At 40.2% G+C, this 14726-nt stretch overlaps 1 protein-coding gene across 2 annotated transcripts in view; it reads right to left on the minus strand.

Moving 5' to 3' along the window:
- Positions 1-564: 564 nt before the first annotated feature.
- Positions 565-14726, minus strand: part of RNF130 (ring finger protein 130) — a 453463-nt gene continuing 439301 nt past the window's right edge. Inside the window, exon 8 of one of the 2 annotated variants that reach the window (XM_040344997.1) lies at positions 565-1340. In XM_040344997.1, the coding sequence (XP_040200931.1) occupies positions 1231-1340 (110 nt within the window). In that variant the 3' untranslated portion in view covers positions 565-1230. The remainder of the gene's footprint in view (positions 1341-14726) is intronic. The other variant, XM_040344998.1, reaches the window with a different exon arrangement.

Here is a 14726-nt window from a genome sequence, read left to right on the forward strand (position 1 = left end):
AGTTCAAAGCTGATTGATAACTGTGGGATATTAGATTTTTCTGTGTTTGCACACCTTTCATTCTTGAGCATAGGCAGAAATCAAGCCTGGAGAAGTCGACGTGTTTCATGAGCCAAGTCCTAGTTTACTAGGACAACTAGAGCCGATGCCAAGAGTCATGTATATAAATGTCGGTGTTGTCCAATTAACAACAAGACCTATAGAAAAGCACCACTACTGTAGAAAAGCTATTGCATGTAGCATGGTGGCTCTGTTCAAAAACATTTAGGGTCTCCATCTTGCACTGTGTAATCCTAAACCGTATCACAATATGAGGGTAATGGCTGCACTACAATAACCCCGGCTAAGTTAATACACCCAAACCTCTCCCAGTGCTAGAGTGTCTTTTGACTTGAATAAACAATATTCACAGTGCAATATTGCCTTGGCTCCTAGAAATAGATGAATGTGTTTAACCCTAATATAGAGGCAAATCCAGCATCTAGTGAAACTTGAGATGTCCAGTGGTATACTTATCCTTTCAAGTGTAAGGTTAAAAGGAGATATCATTTTTAATTTTTTTAATTTTTTAATTTTGTGCTTACATACAATGTTTGTCACAAATATGACAACCAGAAAAGCATAGTAGAGATTAAGACCAATGTTCCCATGTCCAAGAAGTAGCTATAACCATTGTATGACATGAATGGAGAAGCAAGTCTGTGACTAGGAGAAATTTTGAGACGCCATTAGTCGAGAACACTCCAAAGGCAAACAAGGATTAGCCCTCAAGAAGGAAAATTCAAGGCAGACATAGAACGACATCTGCTGTATGAATGTTTTTTTTTTTTAAATCCACCGATAGCAAGTAATGAGACATGTAGACAACCATGGGCCCTTAATCAGAAGTTTGGCAGCAGTTTCTGGTCTACTGTAATAAAAATATCACTAAAAGGTATGCCTTAGGAGTTCTGACACACTGATAGCAGAAGATATAGAAGTGGACAGCACTTGGCTAGCTTGTCCTCCTTTGTGCTTCCTCCAGTGCTTGCAGTCTACTATGCAGCAGCTTGTTCCATTGGCGGGATGGGACGGGATACTGTGCTTTCTATTGTTCGACTCTTCAGTTCAGACACAGACACACGACAGGGCAGCACGAGTTTTCAACGTACAATGGGGAGATTAGATGGGGCGTAAGGAAATACAGGAAGAGGTAGAGGGGCTGCGGATAAAATGGCTGGTGAAGATGGCTCAGGTTTTGTTCTCGTCATAGATGTCAAGAGAGGGTTCAATAGTGGACAGCTCTGTTTCGTATCCAATGCTCCGTGGGGACAGCGAATTTCGATGAAAGAAGAGGCTACCTGGAATACAAACACAGAGACAGCTAAAATAACCAAAATGAATATCAACACACATAACATAATGTTCACTATTAGTTTGAAAGGAGAATTCCAAGTGATTATTGAGTCATTTTTGACTGGGGTCCCTGTACATAATAACAAGGAGGGGATCTTATCCCCCACAGCTTTCTTTCCCCTTGTTGCTAACTTTCTGAATCACTAACATGGAACAAGAATACAGATTAGAAATATGTTGAGAAGTCATAACTGCTGACCTCCATACTTGTTCCAGGACAATGCTCAAAATATTGAAGCCACTGGATCAACATGTCAGGCAACCAGCATTTCAGGGGAGACCAGCCATCACAGCCGCCATATTTTCTTTGTACAAGTTTTCTTTTACAGAGGATTATGCCAGGTCTCCAAAAAAGTTTCTGCAACCCATAAGGAGATCAGCTGAGCTAAGCATACATGTTTGAGGAGCACTTTGGGGGCTGCTGGATCGTGATTGTATGCTTGATTTATAGATACCTTATTTCAAGAAATAAATCCTACCATTCAGACTTTTAGATAGCTGGGCTGTACTCTGCATTTTTTGAGGCTTTCACAGCATTTTTTAAAAGCTCTCTTGGCTGAAAGTGGCAACCCTGTTATTACCCACACTAGTTTCTAGACACATCTACAGTAGTCACATCACACTTGCAGAAATCTGGGTCTTGTCTACCATTGTGCCTGTAACCACATGTAATGAAAGATAGATAATGCTACCTAGAGTAACCTACCACAGACAGTAAGGACAAATGTGATGGTTTCGAGAAACACTTGACGGGAGCTGTACAAATAATTCTAACTTAAAAAGGGACAGCATCTCTTCCTTTATATATGTAATAAGCTTATTTGTTCATATTGGGTTTTAAAGTGTTCACATACTCCTGTAAACAAACATAAAAAAAAGACATGGGTTGGGAAGATAAGAATGGACCTATTTTTTATAGAAACTGCTATGTTTTACAGTCACAGTCTAAAACTGCAATTAGTACCTGCCACTCTTTCACACTGTGGGCTTCATTCACTATAGAAACTTTAACGTGCTTGTATAGCTAAAGCATGCAGTTTTTATTGAAGTGGCACCTTTGTGGCAGGTTCACTTTAAGCATTCGATATATATACTGAGAGAGTGATACAAAACCCATTAGGAAATATGGAAAATTACTACACAGGGAAGTGTGATACTATTAAAGGGAACAAGTAAGGATAGACATATGAAAGCTGCCACTGCCAAGGATGACAGCTTGGGAGCTTACACCTTTAAAAGCAAGTTAACAATGCCAGCTTCTAAATTTCAATACAACACAATCAATTTAAATAAATATGACAGAAGCTGTATCTTCTCAGGTTTCCTGCTGTGATTTTTTTTGGCTTTTGTCACATATACTTAATGGTGTGAGTTCATTATCTGGAGGGATGTTAGAGATCTGAATACCTTATACCCTACATTTATGTTGAATCTGTTTTATTAAGTTTCAAGCATTTTTAAAACATATCAAGTAAACATAGGCAGGAAATAACATATTTCCATTGCGTGTACATTAGGATTGGAAGGACACTAATAGAACATGTATCACATAAGCATAGTCAGGTAGATATTATTAAGGAGTGTAGAAAAAAGTGAGATAAACCAAGTACTTGTAAAGCAATTAACCAATAGACCAATATGAACAGTGGTGTAGAAAACATAAAAAAAAAAACAAGGCTCAACACATATTGCCTCAAAGTGCGGTAAATCTACCGGCAAGATTACTATAATCTTATAAAGGTACGGGAGGAGGAGAAAGATCAAAACAGGCAGAAACACAGATTTCTACGTGGGGAGGAAACATTTTCTAGCATCAGCTTGCCTGAGAATCACCCCACATTGCCATAAAACACATTATAGTACATAATACAGGAAGAGGACTCGCCAGAACTACGGTGGCTATGTCAGTTAGAACCCTTTTACATTTACGGAAACAAAAACAGTAAATAAACACATCCTAGCTAAAGCACCTCTCTTATTGGACTCACAAGAGGAGTATACTGAAGGATGAGAAACCACAAAAAACATAGGGAGGGAGACTCCACAGAACAGTATAGACAATATGCTCCATGATGGGATTTACCCGTCAAGTGGTTCACTGAACAGTATTATGGTAATAGGGCAAGAACCATCCTCCACAATTGGAGGGGAATGTGGGAAAACCTTGGGGTCTCTCCCAGGGGTCCTCTTGGAGTCCAAGCCAGAGAGAAAACATTCCTAAGTTAACAGAGCCTTCTTCAATGCTTCCAGTAAATTCTAAACTCAAATGGAGACGCACCAGTAGATATATATGAGTTGAACTATATCTAAGACTAGGGTTTTGGACATTACTCAATAGTAAATTGTAGGAAACTATATAGTAAAGGAAGAACCATCATATGTTATTGGTAAGTTTTTGTAAATGCAATAGCACACCCCCGAGTTGCAATATTGGCATCTAGGGTTTGTGGATTGGTATCGGGGGTGAATCAATCCAGGGCGATGGCCATTCCCAATAACATTGCATCTATTGCTGGGTGTAAGCTGAACAGGCAGTCCTGATCACAGTTCCGGTCAGCATGGGATATTGAGGGTTCCCTAGGGGAAAGGCCAAGCATTGTAGTTGTATCTATGTCTGTATGCATCTAAAGGCCATAACTATGGCAAAACATGTATAGCTACCTCTGAAGTTTTTCACCGTATGTACAAACCTTTGTATCGTGTTTGGCAGTGTACTGTTGATCCAATGGTAGGGGTATTTCCTTCCCCCTCTAGAGAACGGTATAGCAAGGCGTAAGGTCTTTTATCGAGGGGGTGAAATGTCATCCATACGTCATTGAGTAAAGCAATAATGTTGAGTTACAGGAGCAGGCTCGTTGCAGTATATAGGCTAAGTCATAGCTCTCTAGAATGTGGGTCAGTAGGCAGTGATCTGGGAATATTCCTGTTGGAAGGCCCTACAAGTCTGCGTTGTGGGATCAAGGGATCAGTGGGAACATTGTCCAGCGCTAACAAGTCAGGTATGTCAATGGGTTCGGTGTTCAGGAAAAGGAAAACATCCGGCAGTTGCCTGTGGTCATTCACAAAGATGCTGTCATTGCGTAGGCGGATAGTGGTGCCAAAAGGGTAATTCCACACATATGTGCCACCACAGTCCCTAACCTTATGCAGTAAAGGTTTCATTTGACGTCTCATGTACAGAGTTCTGCGAGACAGATCTGGAAGGAGGTGAATTGTAGCACCATGAGAAAGAAATGCACTCTGCACAATACATCTCTGGGCTGGGTGCGTTCTCCACCGCCAGGGACATTTACTTTGTGCACCCTATCCAATTCGATGGATGCCAAGGAAGGCCTGCCCAGAATGTCATTAAATATGCCAGTAACAGGGTCCCGTAAGTCTGCTGCTCTAACGGCCTCCGGGATGCCACACAACTTAATATTGTTTCGCCTATGGTGATTTTCTAGATCGTCATGTTGCAAGCGCAGATGTCATAGCGGTCTGATGTTGTTTGTGCAGACCTTCCAGAGAGTCTAACCGGTATAGTATTGAATCTCTGCATGTAGATAGATTTTCAACAGAGTTTTCAAGCTTCTGTACATTTTGAGATATGTTAGTAATGTCTTAATGCAGGGACGATACCATCCTGGTCGTGATAGTTTCCATGTCTTATAGGATAGCAATGACATCTCTGCAGGAGACAACACAGCGTGAGAGGTGGGAGCAGATAGGGCGCTGTAATCTGAAATCAGCAGACATGCTAGGTTGATCATGGCTGGCAGGTAAATCCTCTCTAAACAGTGCAGGTATGCCAGAGAGGCTGAAGCTCGGGACAGAGAGATCACTGGCGGTAGCAGGGGGAAACGGAGGGACACATCCTACCTGTTGGATAGCCGCGCTATCTCGGGAGGCCAACCTACTTCTCAGTGTTTCTGGGGTAAAGTAGTGCTGGATGTCAGCAGGGTGCGTTCCGTGGAGGTCCCCATGCTTAGGGCATGTGGTGTGGACAGCATTACGCCGCCATAGCGTATCCCCACCCCCAACCTCTGCAAAATTAGATGGGGATAGTGTTCTGACCGGTCAGTTTGTTGTGGTGGCCAAGTGGGGCCCGTCACCTTATACCCTACATTTATGACAAAGCATTTTAGATTGTAAGCTCTTCTAAATAGGTTGTTTTTTACATACTATAACCCCATTGTTAAACCCTTCACACTCCCTTATTTTTTTTTGCTACAGAACATATTGGTATAATATAAATCTACACACACACATAAACCATGACTCAAATAGTCCTGTGTAATAAAATATGCATGAAAATACAACTACTGGGGGGCGTGGCCTGGACGTCGATGGCGCTGGACGTGTTCTGAGGGAGCTCTGCCTGTCCTAAACGAATCGATAGCCATCCGGTACCGAATCAGGATTCTATTTGCCCCAAACTTAGAATCCGGTACCCGGGACTCTCCATAGGCCGCATCGTTACTTTTTGGGAGATCCGGATGATTCGCCAGCTCTCTGGTACATGAAGAGGCCTGATCCCTCATAGGATCACAGCGGCCATTTTGAGGCCTACAAAGCCTCGGACATCACCGCGCTCAATTTTGGACGGATCGGCGGAGCGGTAAAAAAAAAAAGAAGAGGAAGAAAGGGGGAAGGGAAACAAGAAAGAACCCCCATCCACGTTATACCGGGCTGCCTGACTCATAGAGCGGGCGCCACTGGGAGAATACCCGTTCTTCAGCGGAGGAGCTACCCGCTATAGTGACGGACACCGAGGCCTTTTACCTCACGGGTGCACAATCGCCATAATATGGCCTAAGTAGACACGGTCGGGTGGAATAGGGATTGCTGACGATCCGATCGCAGTGACACTCTTACCTGATGCCCTCCACTCTGCGGGTGATATCCGGATCACACACCCCATCTTGAAACTGGAGGAAGGACTCGTTTGCATAGTAGGAGGCCCTATGACGCTATTACAGCAATTGAACATTTTCCCACACTAAATCTGCATATAAAAGACTAGCCTTCAGAATAAGGTAACCCTGAGCCATATATAGGTCATTAATATACTATCTACAACACCGTGGATGTGGGAGACTAATATTCAAACATATTGTTCTAAGGCTAGCAGAGACCTTGATTTTTACCAGATAAGTAGGAGATCCACTGACATACAACGGAATTCTACAAGGATTCATACTAATAATATTAACAGAGGTATAGGTATACACAGTGATCCTTACACCCTGTGGGGTGTTAAATTATCGCCTCAGATCTGGATGAAATACCTTGGAAAACATTTATCTCTTCTATAAACTGAGGATTATCCTATGATTATCCCTGCTATGGGAAATTACTGAGGTGTTTAAACACACCGTCTAATGTTAGTCGACATGAGCTGCAATCCTATACGCTAACATGAAACCTGCATGATATGTAATTTGAGGCGTTTTTATGATGCTGGTCTTTTTACAAAACTTACTATAAAGGCTCAAAAATGGGTTTGGACTGATCACATAATTAACGCCCATTGACTGATGATAGTTATAGGTCTACTACACCTATAGGAGCTGATATTGGAGTGAACTGTTGATTCTAAACTATAGAGCGACTTTACTCATACTGATACGGTTTCTTTACAGCGCTTCTTATATATGAAGGGGAAACAGGTTAAAAAAAAAAATAAGAACTCAATTATCAAAGAGTGTCTCCATGATATGGACACCCCTCTTATTACAGGCCCTCAGGTGTCTATGGTGGAACCTCAGTTAACTGAACAGTTCTCGTCTCATGTGCCGCCCTCCTCATCATCTCCTTCATTAGGTTCATCTACAACTACAGCCTTATTTTCATCTGTAGTTCGGGAGGGCATAATACCCGCAATGGCAGAACATGGGATTTCTGTGGTGCCTCCCTCACATGACCCTGTACAAGTGACTGCTAATACTGAAAATGCCCCAGAAGTTTCTTTCAATGTTGCTGATCTCTATAACAGGATCTCTGAAATGATGGAAAGGGGTCTAGCTCTTACGGCTGAGAAAATTACTAAAGATATTAGGGCAGACTTCCAATGTCTTGGCAACAGGATTGACTCGGTGGAACATAAATTGGACACTAACGTTTCGAAAACTGAACAACATGATGACCATATCCACTTCCTACAGGAACAACTAGAGGCTGCTCAGGCTAAAATTGATGATTTGGAAAACAGGTCAAGGAGAGAAAACTTCAGGGTTAGGGGTCTACCTGAGTCCATTATGGACGTTCATTCAGCAATACGAGACATTATGAAAATCCTCCTTCCATCTATGCCTGATATAAAATTAGAAATTGATAGGGCTCATAGATCATTAGGCCCACTAAGAAGAGATGGTTTACCTAGGGATGTGGTGGTCAAGCCTCATTATTTCTCTACCAAGGAGGACATTATGAAACGGTCCAGACAACAGGAGAATCTTCAATACCAAGGTAATACCATACAAATATTCTCCGACATTTCTCCATATACCATTCAGAAAAGAAGAGCAATGAAACCGTTATTGTCTGCCCTTATTAACAAAAACATCAAATATAAATGGGCTTTCCCCTTCGCCTTAAAATTCAATTATAATGGTAGAAACCATGTGATCCATAGTTTCCAAGAGGGTGAAAGACTTCTGTTTGATCTGAAAATTATTTCTCTTGAACCTGCCATGGACACTACTCCACCTCCAGTTCAATCTACCAAGAGAAACACTCCTACTAGTCCGACTCAGAATCCATGGAACAAGGTCAAATACAGGAAACTTGGAGGTGACCAAGTCCCCTGAATATTGAATAGACTTACCCAGGACATTTCTCTTATTCTTTGATTCAGATGAATTTTTTCACGGATGCTTTTTGAGGGGAGAGAGGAAGGGGAGGGGAGGAGAAAAAGAAAGGAAAGAAAAGAAGAGAGATTTCGGGTTTGAATACCTGGTTGAATACAGTTTTTCTTTGGATTTTTCTCCTCTTTTTTTTTTTTTTCTGGTCATCCTCTGATTCAAAATGCCTTTTTTCTTGAAAATTGTTTTTAGATGTAATCTTTTAATTTGTCGACAACTGACGACGGTGAGGTATTAAACCTCAACTTATCTCTTGTGTCGACACTTTGTCGACCCAATGGGTAAGAATATAGTCCTTTTATGGGACTATGCAAAAATTTCTTGTTTGAATGAGGGAAGGAGAATCAATTTCTTCCCTCATTCTTGGTTACGAATTGATCTTGCACGATCTAATAGTTTGTTGTGCACTATGTTTTTTTATTCTTCTTTTTCTGTCTCTTCTTTATATTTCTTTTTCTTTCTTCCTCATATTCTCCTCTTCTCTTCAGTCTGCCTGCCGATGCTCATACTTACGGAACTACTGGTAATATCTATATGGTCCTGCCTGTCCGTCGATGATGATGAGACTTATGGCTGGATCGAATGATGTATCTAAACCCCTTAGTGTTGTTACTCACAACACTCAGGGGTTGAATTCTCCTACTAAGAGGCGCACAGCCTTTCAAGTATACAAGTCTCTCCGTGTAGATGTGGTTTTCCTTCAAGAAACCCACTTTCCTAAACGATATAACCCTTCCTTTTTGCATGCCCACTTTCCGTTATTCTATCTTGCTAAAGCAGAAAACAAAACTAAGGGTGTGGCCATTCTGTTTTCTAGGTATTGTAATTTTAACCTGATTAAAGAATTTGGAGATCCGGAAGGTAGGTTTCTTTTGATACAGGGTACCATTGATGGAAGACTGTACACATTTATTTCTTATTATGCTCCTAATAGAGGTCAGAAAAAGTTTTTTTCACAGATGCTTGATACCCTTCGTCCATATATGGAGGGGATCGTTCTTATGGGTGGGGACTCTAACCTAGCTTTCGATGCAGGATTGGATAAATCCAAACCTTCTATTAATGGAATCATCAGACCAACTAAAATTAGTTTGCAAGTAGCACGCATTCTACATCAGGCTAGACTGACTGACATCTGGAGGGAGTTGAACCCCAAAACTAAAGATTATACTCACTATTCTAACCCTCACCATTCATATGCTCGTATAGATCATATATTAATCTCTAACCATCACATCCCAGCTGCCACTGAGTCTCATATAGTTGATGTTCCATGGTCAGATCACTCGATGGTTCATTTGTCACTGAGGAGAGAGGACACTTCCCCTAAAATATCTCATTGGACACTTAATAGGTCTATTTTGAAGGATCCTATCTTAATGAAGGATATTGAGCGATCTCTTTTAGAATATTTTGAGCATAATGATACAGATGATGTATCCCCTGAAACTTTGTGGGCTGCTCACAATGCATTTATCAGGGGCAAAATAATACAAGTGGCTGCTAACCTCAAGAAACAAAGGAACCTGGACATAAGGAGACTGGAAAACAACTATCTAGAACTCCGTAAAAAACATAAATCTGATCCTCTTAACTTTCCAATTCAGGCACTTGATGCAGCTAGATCTGCCTTGAATTTGATACTTACAACTAAAGCAGGGGAAGACTTGAAATGGACTGGTGCTAATTTCTATAAATTTAAAGATAAAATAGGCCCAATGCTAGCTCATAAATTGTCACCTAGATTTCAATCACGGACTCTCCCTAAAATAAGAATGAGTGATGGTTCTTTCACCCTGAATCCTAGGAAGATAATGGGGGCCTTTCAGGACTTCTTTTCTAAGCTTTATGCATCCGCTGCTGATTTTTCTTCAGGGGGAATGGATGATTTTCTGGACAATCTGAAACTTCCTCGATTGACTGAAATTCATAGAGACGTAATGGAGTCTCCCATATCCGCTGAAGAAATATCGTTAGTGATTAAAAATCTAAAATTAGATAAAGCCCCGGGCCCTGATGGGTTTTCAAGTGCATATTATAAATCATATTCGAGCATTTTGACACCCTACATGGTTAGATTTTTCAACCACATGACCGGTGGAGTTCCCATAGACAGGCAACTTAATTTGGCTTATATTTCGGTTATCCCTAAGCCAGAAAAAGACCATAGCCTGGTGGAAAACTATAGACCTATATCTCTCATTAATAACGATCTTAAGATACTCACTAAGATAATGGCCAATAGAATGTCCTCTTTCATTGGCCAGTATGTTAGTAAAGATCAAGTAGGCTTCATCGCTGGAAGGCAAGGTCCTGATCAGGTTAGGAGGGCTGTGGATCTGATCTCTATTTTGAACTCGGGTTGGACTGGTGATACTAATCAAAGGGGAATGCTTCTTTCTATAGATCTTCAGAAAGCATTTGACTCAGTTTCATGGCCATTCATGTTCGAAGTGATGAAACGTTGGGGGTTTGGCACGAAATTTCTTGGAGTCTTATCTGCACTTTACTCTCACCCTAAAGCTAATATACGCTTTCAGGGTATTTTCTCGGAACCTATTGAGATTCATAGGGGTACTAGGCAGGGTTGTCCTCTGTCTCCCCTGGTGTTTGCAATAGTTATGGAATCCCTGGCTATAGCTATTCGTGAAAACACGAGCATCAGGGGAGTTAGATGTGCCAAAATGGAGCATAAATGTGCCTTATTTGCAGATGACCTTTTATTGTTTTTAACTGATCCAGACACATCCATACCAGAAATATATTCTCTTTTAGACAAATTCTCTATGGTTTCAGGTCTAACTGTGAATATGGCCAAGTCTAGGGCCCTCAATGTTTCTCTCTCTGAATCCACGGTTTCTTTACTGAAGAAAGATTATGGATTCAAATGGGACACCTCTTATATCAAATACCTGGGTATTTATTTGACCCCCAACATCCAAAGTTTGTATTTGGCCAATTATCCCCCTATGTATAGAAAACTTGAGAAAGATTTGAAAGATTGGGGTACTCAGAATATAGGTTGGATTGGTAGAATTAACTCGGTAAAGATGACTCTTCTTCCTAGGCTTTTGTATCTTTTTAGATCATTACCCATACCGATAATTAAAAGTCATCTAAAATCTTTTCAAGGAAAGATTACCAAGTTTATTTGGAACAACAAGGGTCCACGCCTTCCATCTCGCACTCTCTATAACTTACCTGAACAGGGTGGTCTGGGGGTACCCAACTTATTATGGTATTATCAATCAGCTAGATTGGCACAATTATCGGAAACCTTTCTTAAACATGAAGGCCTGACTGGTTAGATATAGAAGAGCAGGCGACCCCGAATCTAACGATAGAGGAGTTGATGTGGAGTCCTACCAAGAATAGGCCTTCTATATTATCTCCGACTCTTTCTCAAACCTTAGTTTTATGGGATTCACTTAAAAACAATCCCTCTCTAATTTCTAAGGGCAGGCCTTTATCAAGCGTTTTTCTAGACCCACTCTTTGTTACTAAAATTTATATAGATTCTTTCAAATGGTGGCATGATAAAGGGTTATATCGTATAGGTCGTTTTTTTTCACGCTCAGGTCCACTTCCTGAACAACACTTCATAGCCAAGCTAGATCTTCCTGTTTCAGAAAAACTAAGATTTTCCCAACTACATGATTATGCACAAAGCCTATGGGATAGTGACTCGATTTCTGGATTATTGACACCTTATGAAAGTAATTGTGATCAGGGTTTGATCAGGAAGGGAAATATTTCAATCATATATCAATCTCTTGCTAATAATTGTACCAAATTACCTCATATGTTGGCCTGGGAAAAGGAACTTAATAACACTTGGGATTTATCTGATTGGTGTAATAACTATACTAGATCCATTAAAGGATATGTGAATATATCCCTTGTTGAGGCTAATGTAAAAATTTATACTAGGTGGTATTTGGTTCCTGTTAAACTGGCTTCCATGTATCCGTCAACCTCACCCCTATGCTTTAGAGGTTGTCAGGGACTGGGGTCTATGGTACATATATGGTGGGAATGTCCCAAAATACGGGGATACTGGAATAAGGTGTTTAACATAATAAGACGAGTCACAGGATGTAACTTACATCAATCCCCCACTATTGCTTTACTTAACGGAATGTTACCCCAGACCTCCAAGGTTACTAGAAAACTCATCCAATATATTCTGACGGGTGCCAGGATCACAATCGCTGCTGCGTGGAAAAAAACTGCTGTATCCATCCGGTATATGAAACAAAAGGTTACATGGATCATGGAACAAGAAAAGAGGGTTTTGTTCCATGTTGGATATGTCTACTCTTTTCCATGAAATATGGGAACCTTGGATGAAATTTATGGGAATATCTTTTACCCCGTGAAGCTGTGAAGACATTTATATCCTGAAGATGAGGGTGTTCATTGGCAGGCAGGCTGCCATATCTTTTTCTTTTTCTCTTCCTTTCTTTGTTTTTTCTGTGTTTATTTCTCGTTGTCTTATCTATGAGGATAGAATCCTCACTATTTCTCATTCTCAGGGTGTTGTGTTTAGGAAAGAAAAAAAAAAATATATTAAAAACATTTGTATTTACCTATGTTTAGGTTTGTAAAGGATTACACCAAACTTTTGGGGATATTAGGTTTGAGGAGGGTTTAGAGTATATATGATTACAGAAACCGGTGGGTTTTAATAAAAACTATTAGAGGGAGGGAGGGGGGATTGAAGGGGTTGCTTGATCTCTTGGACACAGGCAGTTCCCGTTGGGGGTGTCGGAGAGGTTATTGTTCTCCAGAAATCCTATCCTTTATTTGTTCCGTACTCTTAGGTCTAGTACACACATGGGGAATTTTTTTTTTTTTATTATATATAATTTATTGTGTGGTAATGATAGCCCTAAGGGATCATATAGTATATTAAATTGATATTTTATTTAATCATAAATTGTTAGTTACACCTAATTTTTCTCCTTTGCTTATATGAACTGTCTTAATCTCACCGTATGGTGAAGGACATGAGAAATGGATAGATGTGATAGACAGTTAATATGACAGGAATGTCTAATATGTGGAGTAATGTACTTGCTTTACTGTTTTCTGCATATTATTGATTTGTATACTGCTGATATAATACAAATGTATGTACTTTTATTGAAAATAAACTTAAAATTGAATGAAAAAAAAAGAAAATACAACTACTGACTGTAATAATATGAATAATAGTGATACTACATCCATAGGCATGCTTTATCCATTTTCAGACACTAGATGGTGCACAATTACAATGTACAAAACAGGAGCTGGTCTGCAGTGGCTTCACATATAATAAGCACACAAATAACATAACAGGACAATTGATTCCTTTCTGCAACAACGCTACTATTATATTTTTTAAACTGATTTACTTAAAGTGTATCGAAATCCTCGCCTTGTAAAACAACCCAGCTTAAAATATAGTTTGTATATAAATTTAACCCATTCAGTTTAAAATATAGTTTGTATATAGATTTAAAAAAAAACAAAAAACTTTTCTTCCCATTATTTGTAAGGGATCACATTCCCTTTGTTGTCAGCTGCATAGGAGCTGGGGGAATGAGAGACAGAAACACACTAAGCTTCCCAGTGAATGGCTTTGTGGGGGGTGTTGGGACAAGTCTGATCAACGGATGAGAGGACACAGAGTGACCTGCGTTGTACCTGCGTAACAGTGTGTTATCTTGCCTAGTGTGGTCAGTTTGTAGTAGGAAATAAGAGGGACTCGCAGGAACACCAATAATTTCACACAAAAGAAGCAATACAAAGAGGACAGGATACCTTTTCATACTAGTACATGGTACAGCAGGCACATACAGTATCAGGAATATGACATTTTGGGTTTACATATTCTTTAACATTCCAATACTGACACATATATACACAGTAATGGTCCATGTACACTAGGCAGCAGAAAAAAAGGAGCATATAAGGCACTTCTATGGAGCTTGTTTAATGGCGTTTAGGTGCATTTATAAGCGTTTTTTCTCTGAATAATTTACACTTAAAAATGCTCGACGTGCCCAAACAGAACATTTATTAACATTTATTATAAAAAAATGCCACCGAAAGCGTGTTGTGTATTTTGCCTTATGTCAGATAGACCAAGTATGAATGCAGCATTAATGACAGCTAGATTCACCCTGTCTGATGTGGGGGTGCAGTAAAAAATGTCAGGGGAAAAGGTCAGCAGTTTGTACGGCAGTATAATGAGGTCCTTTGTAGGGCAGTGTACATGGTTCACCATAGTAAAGAACAGGGGCCAGATTCACAAAGAGATACGACGGTGTATCTCCTGATACACCGTCGTATCTCTGAGTTGTGCCGGTCGTATCTATGCGACTGATTCATAGAATCAGTTACGCATAGATATCCTTAAGATCCGTCGGATCTTAGGCTGCAATTCCAGGCCAGCCGCTAGGTGGCGTTTCGATTTATTTACGCAACAAATATGCAAAT

Source organism: Rana temporaria, chromosome 3 (assembly GCF_905171775.1).
Source record: "Rana temporaria chromosome 3, aRanTem1.1, whole genome shotgun sequence".
Classification (NCBI taxonomy): Eukaryota; Metazoa; Chordata; class Amphibia; order Anura; family Ranidae; genus Rana; species Rana temporaria.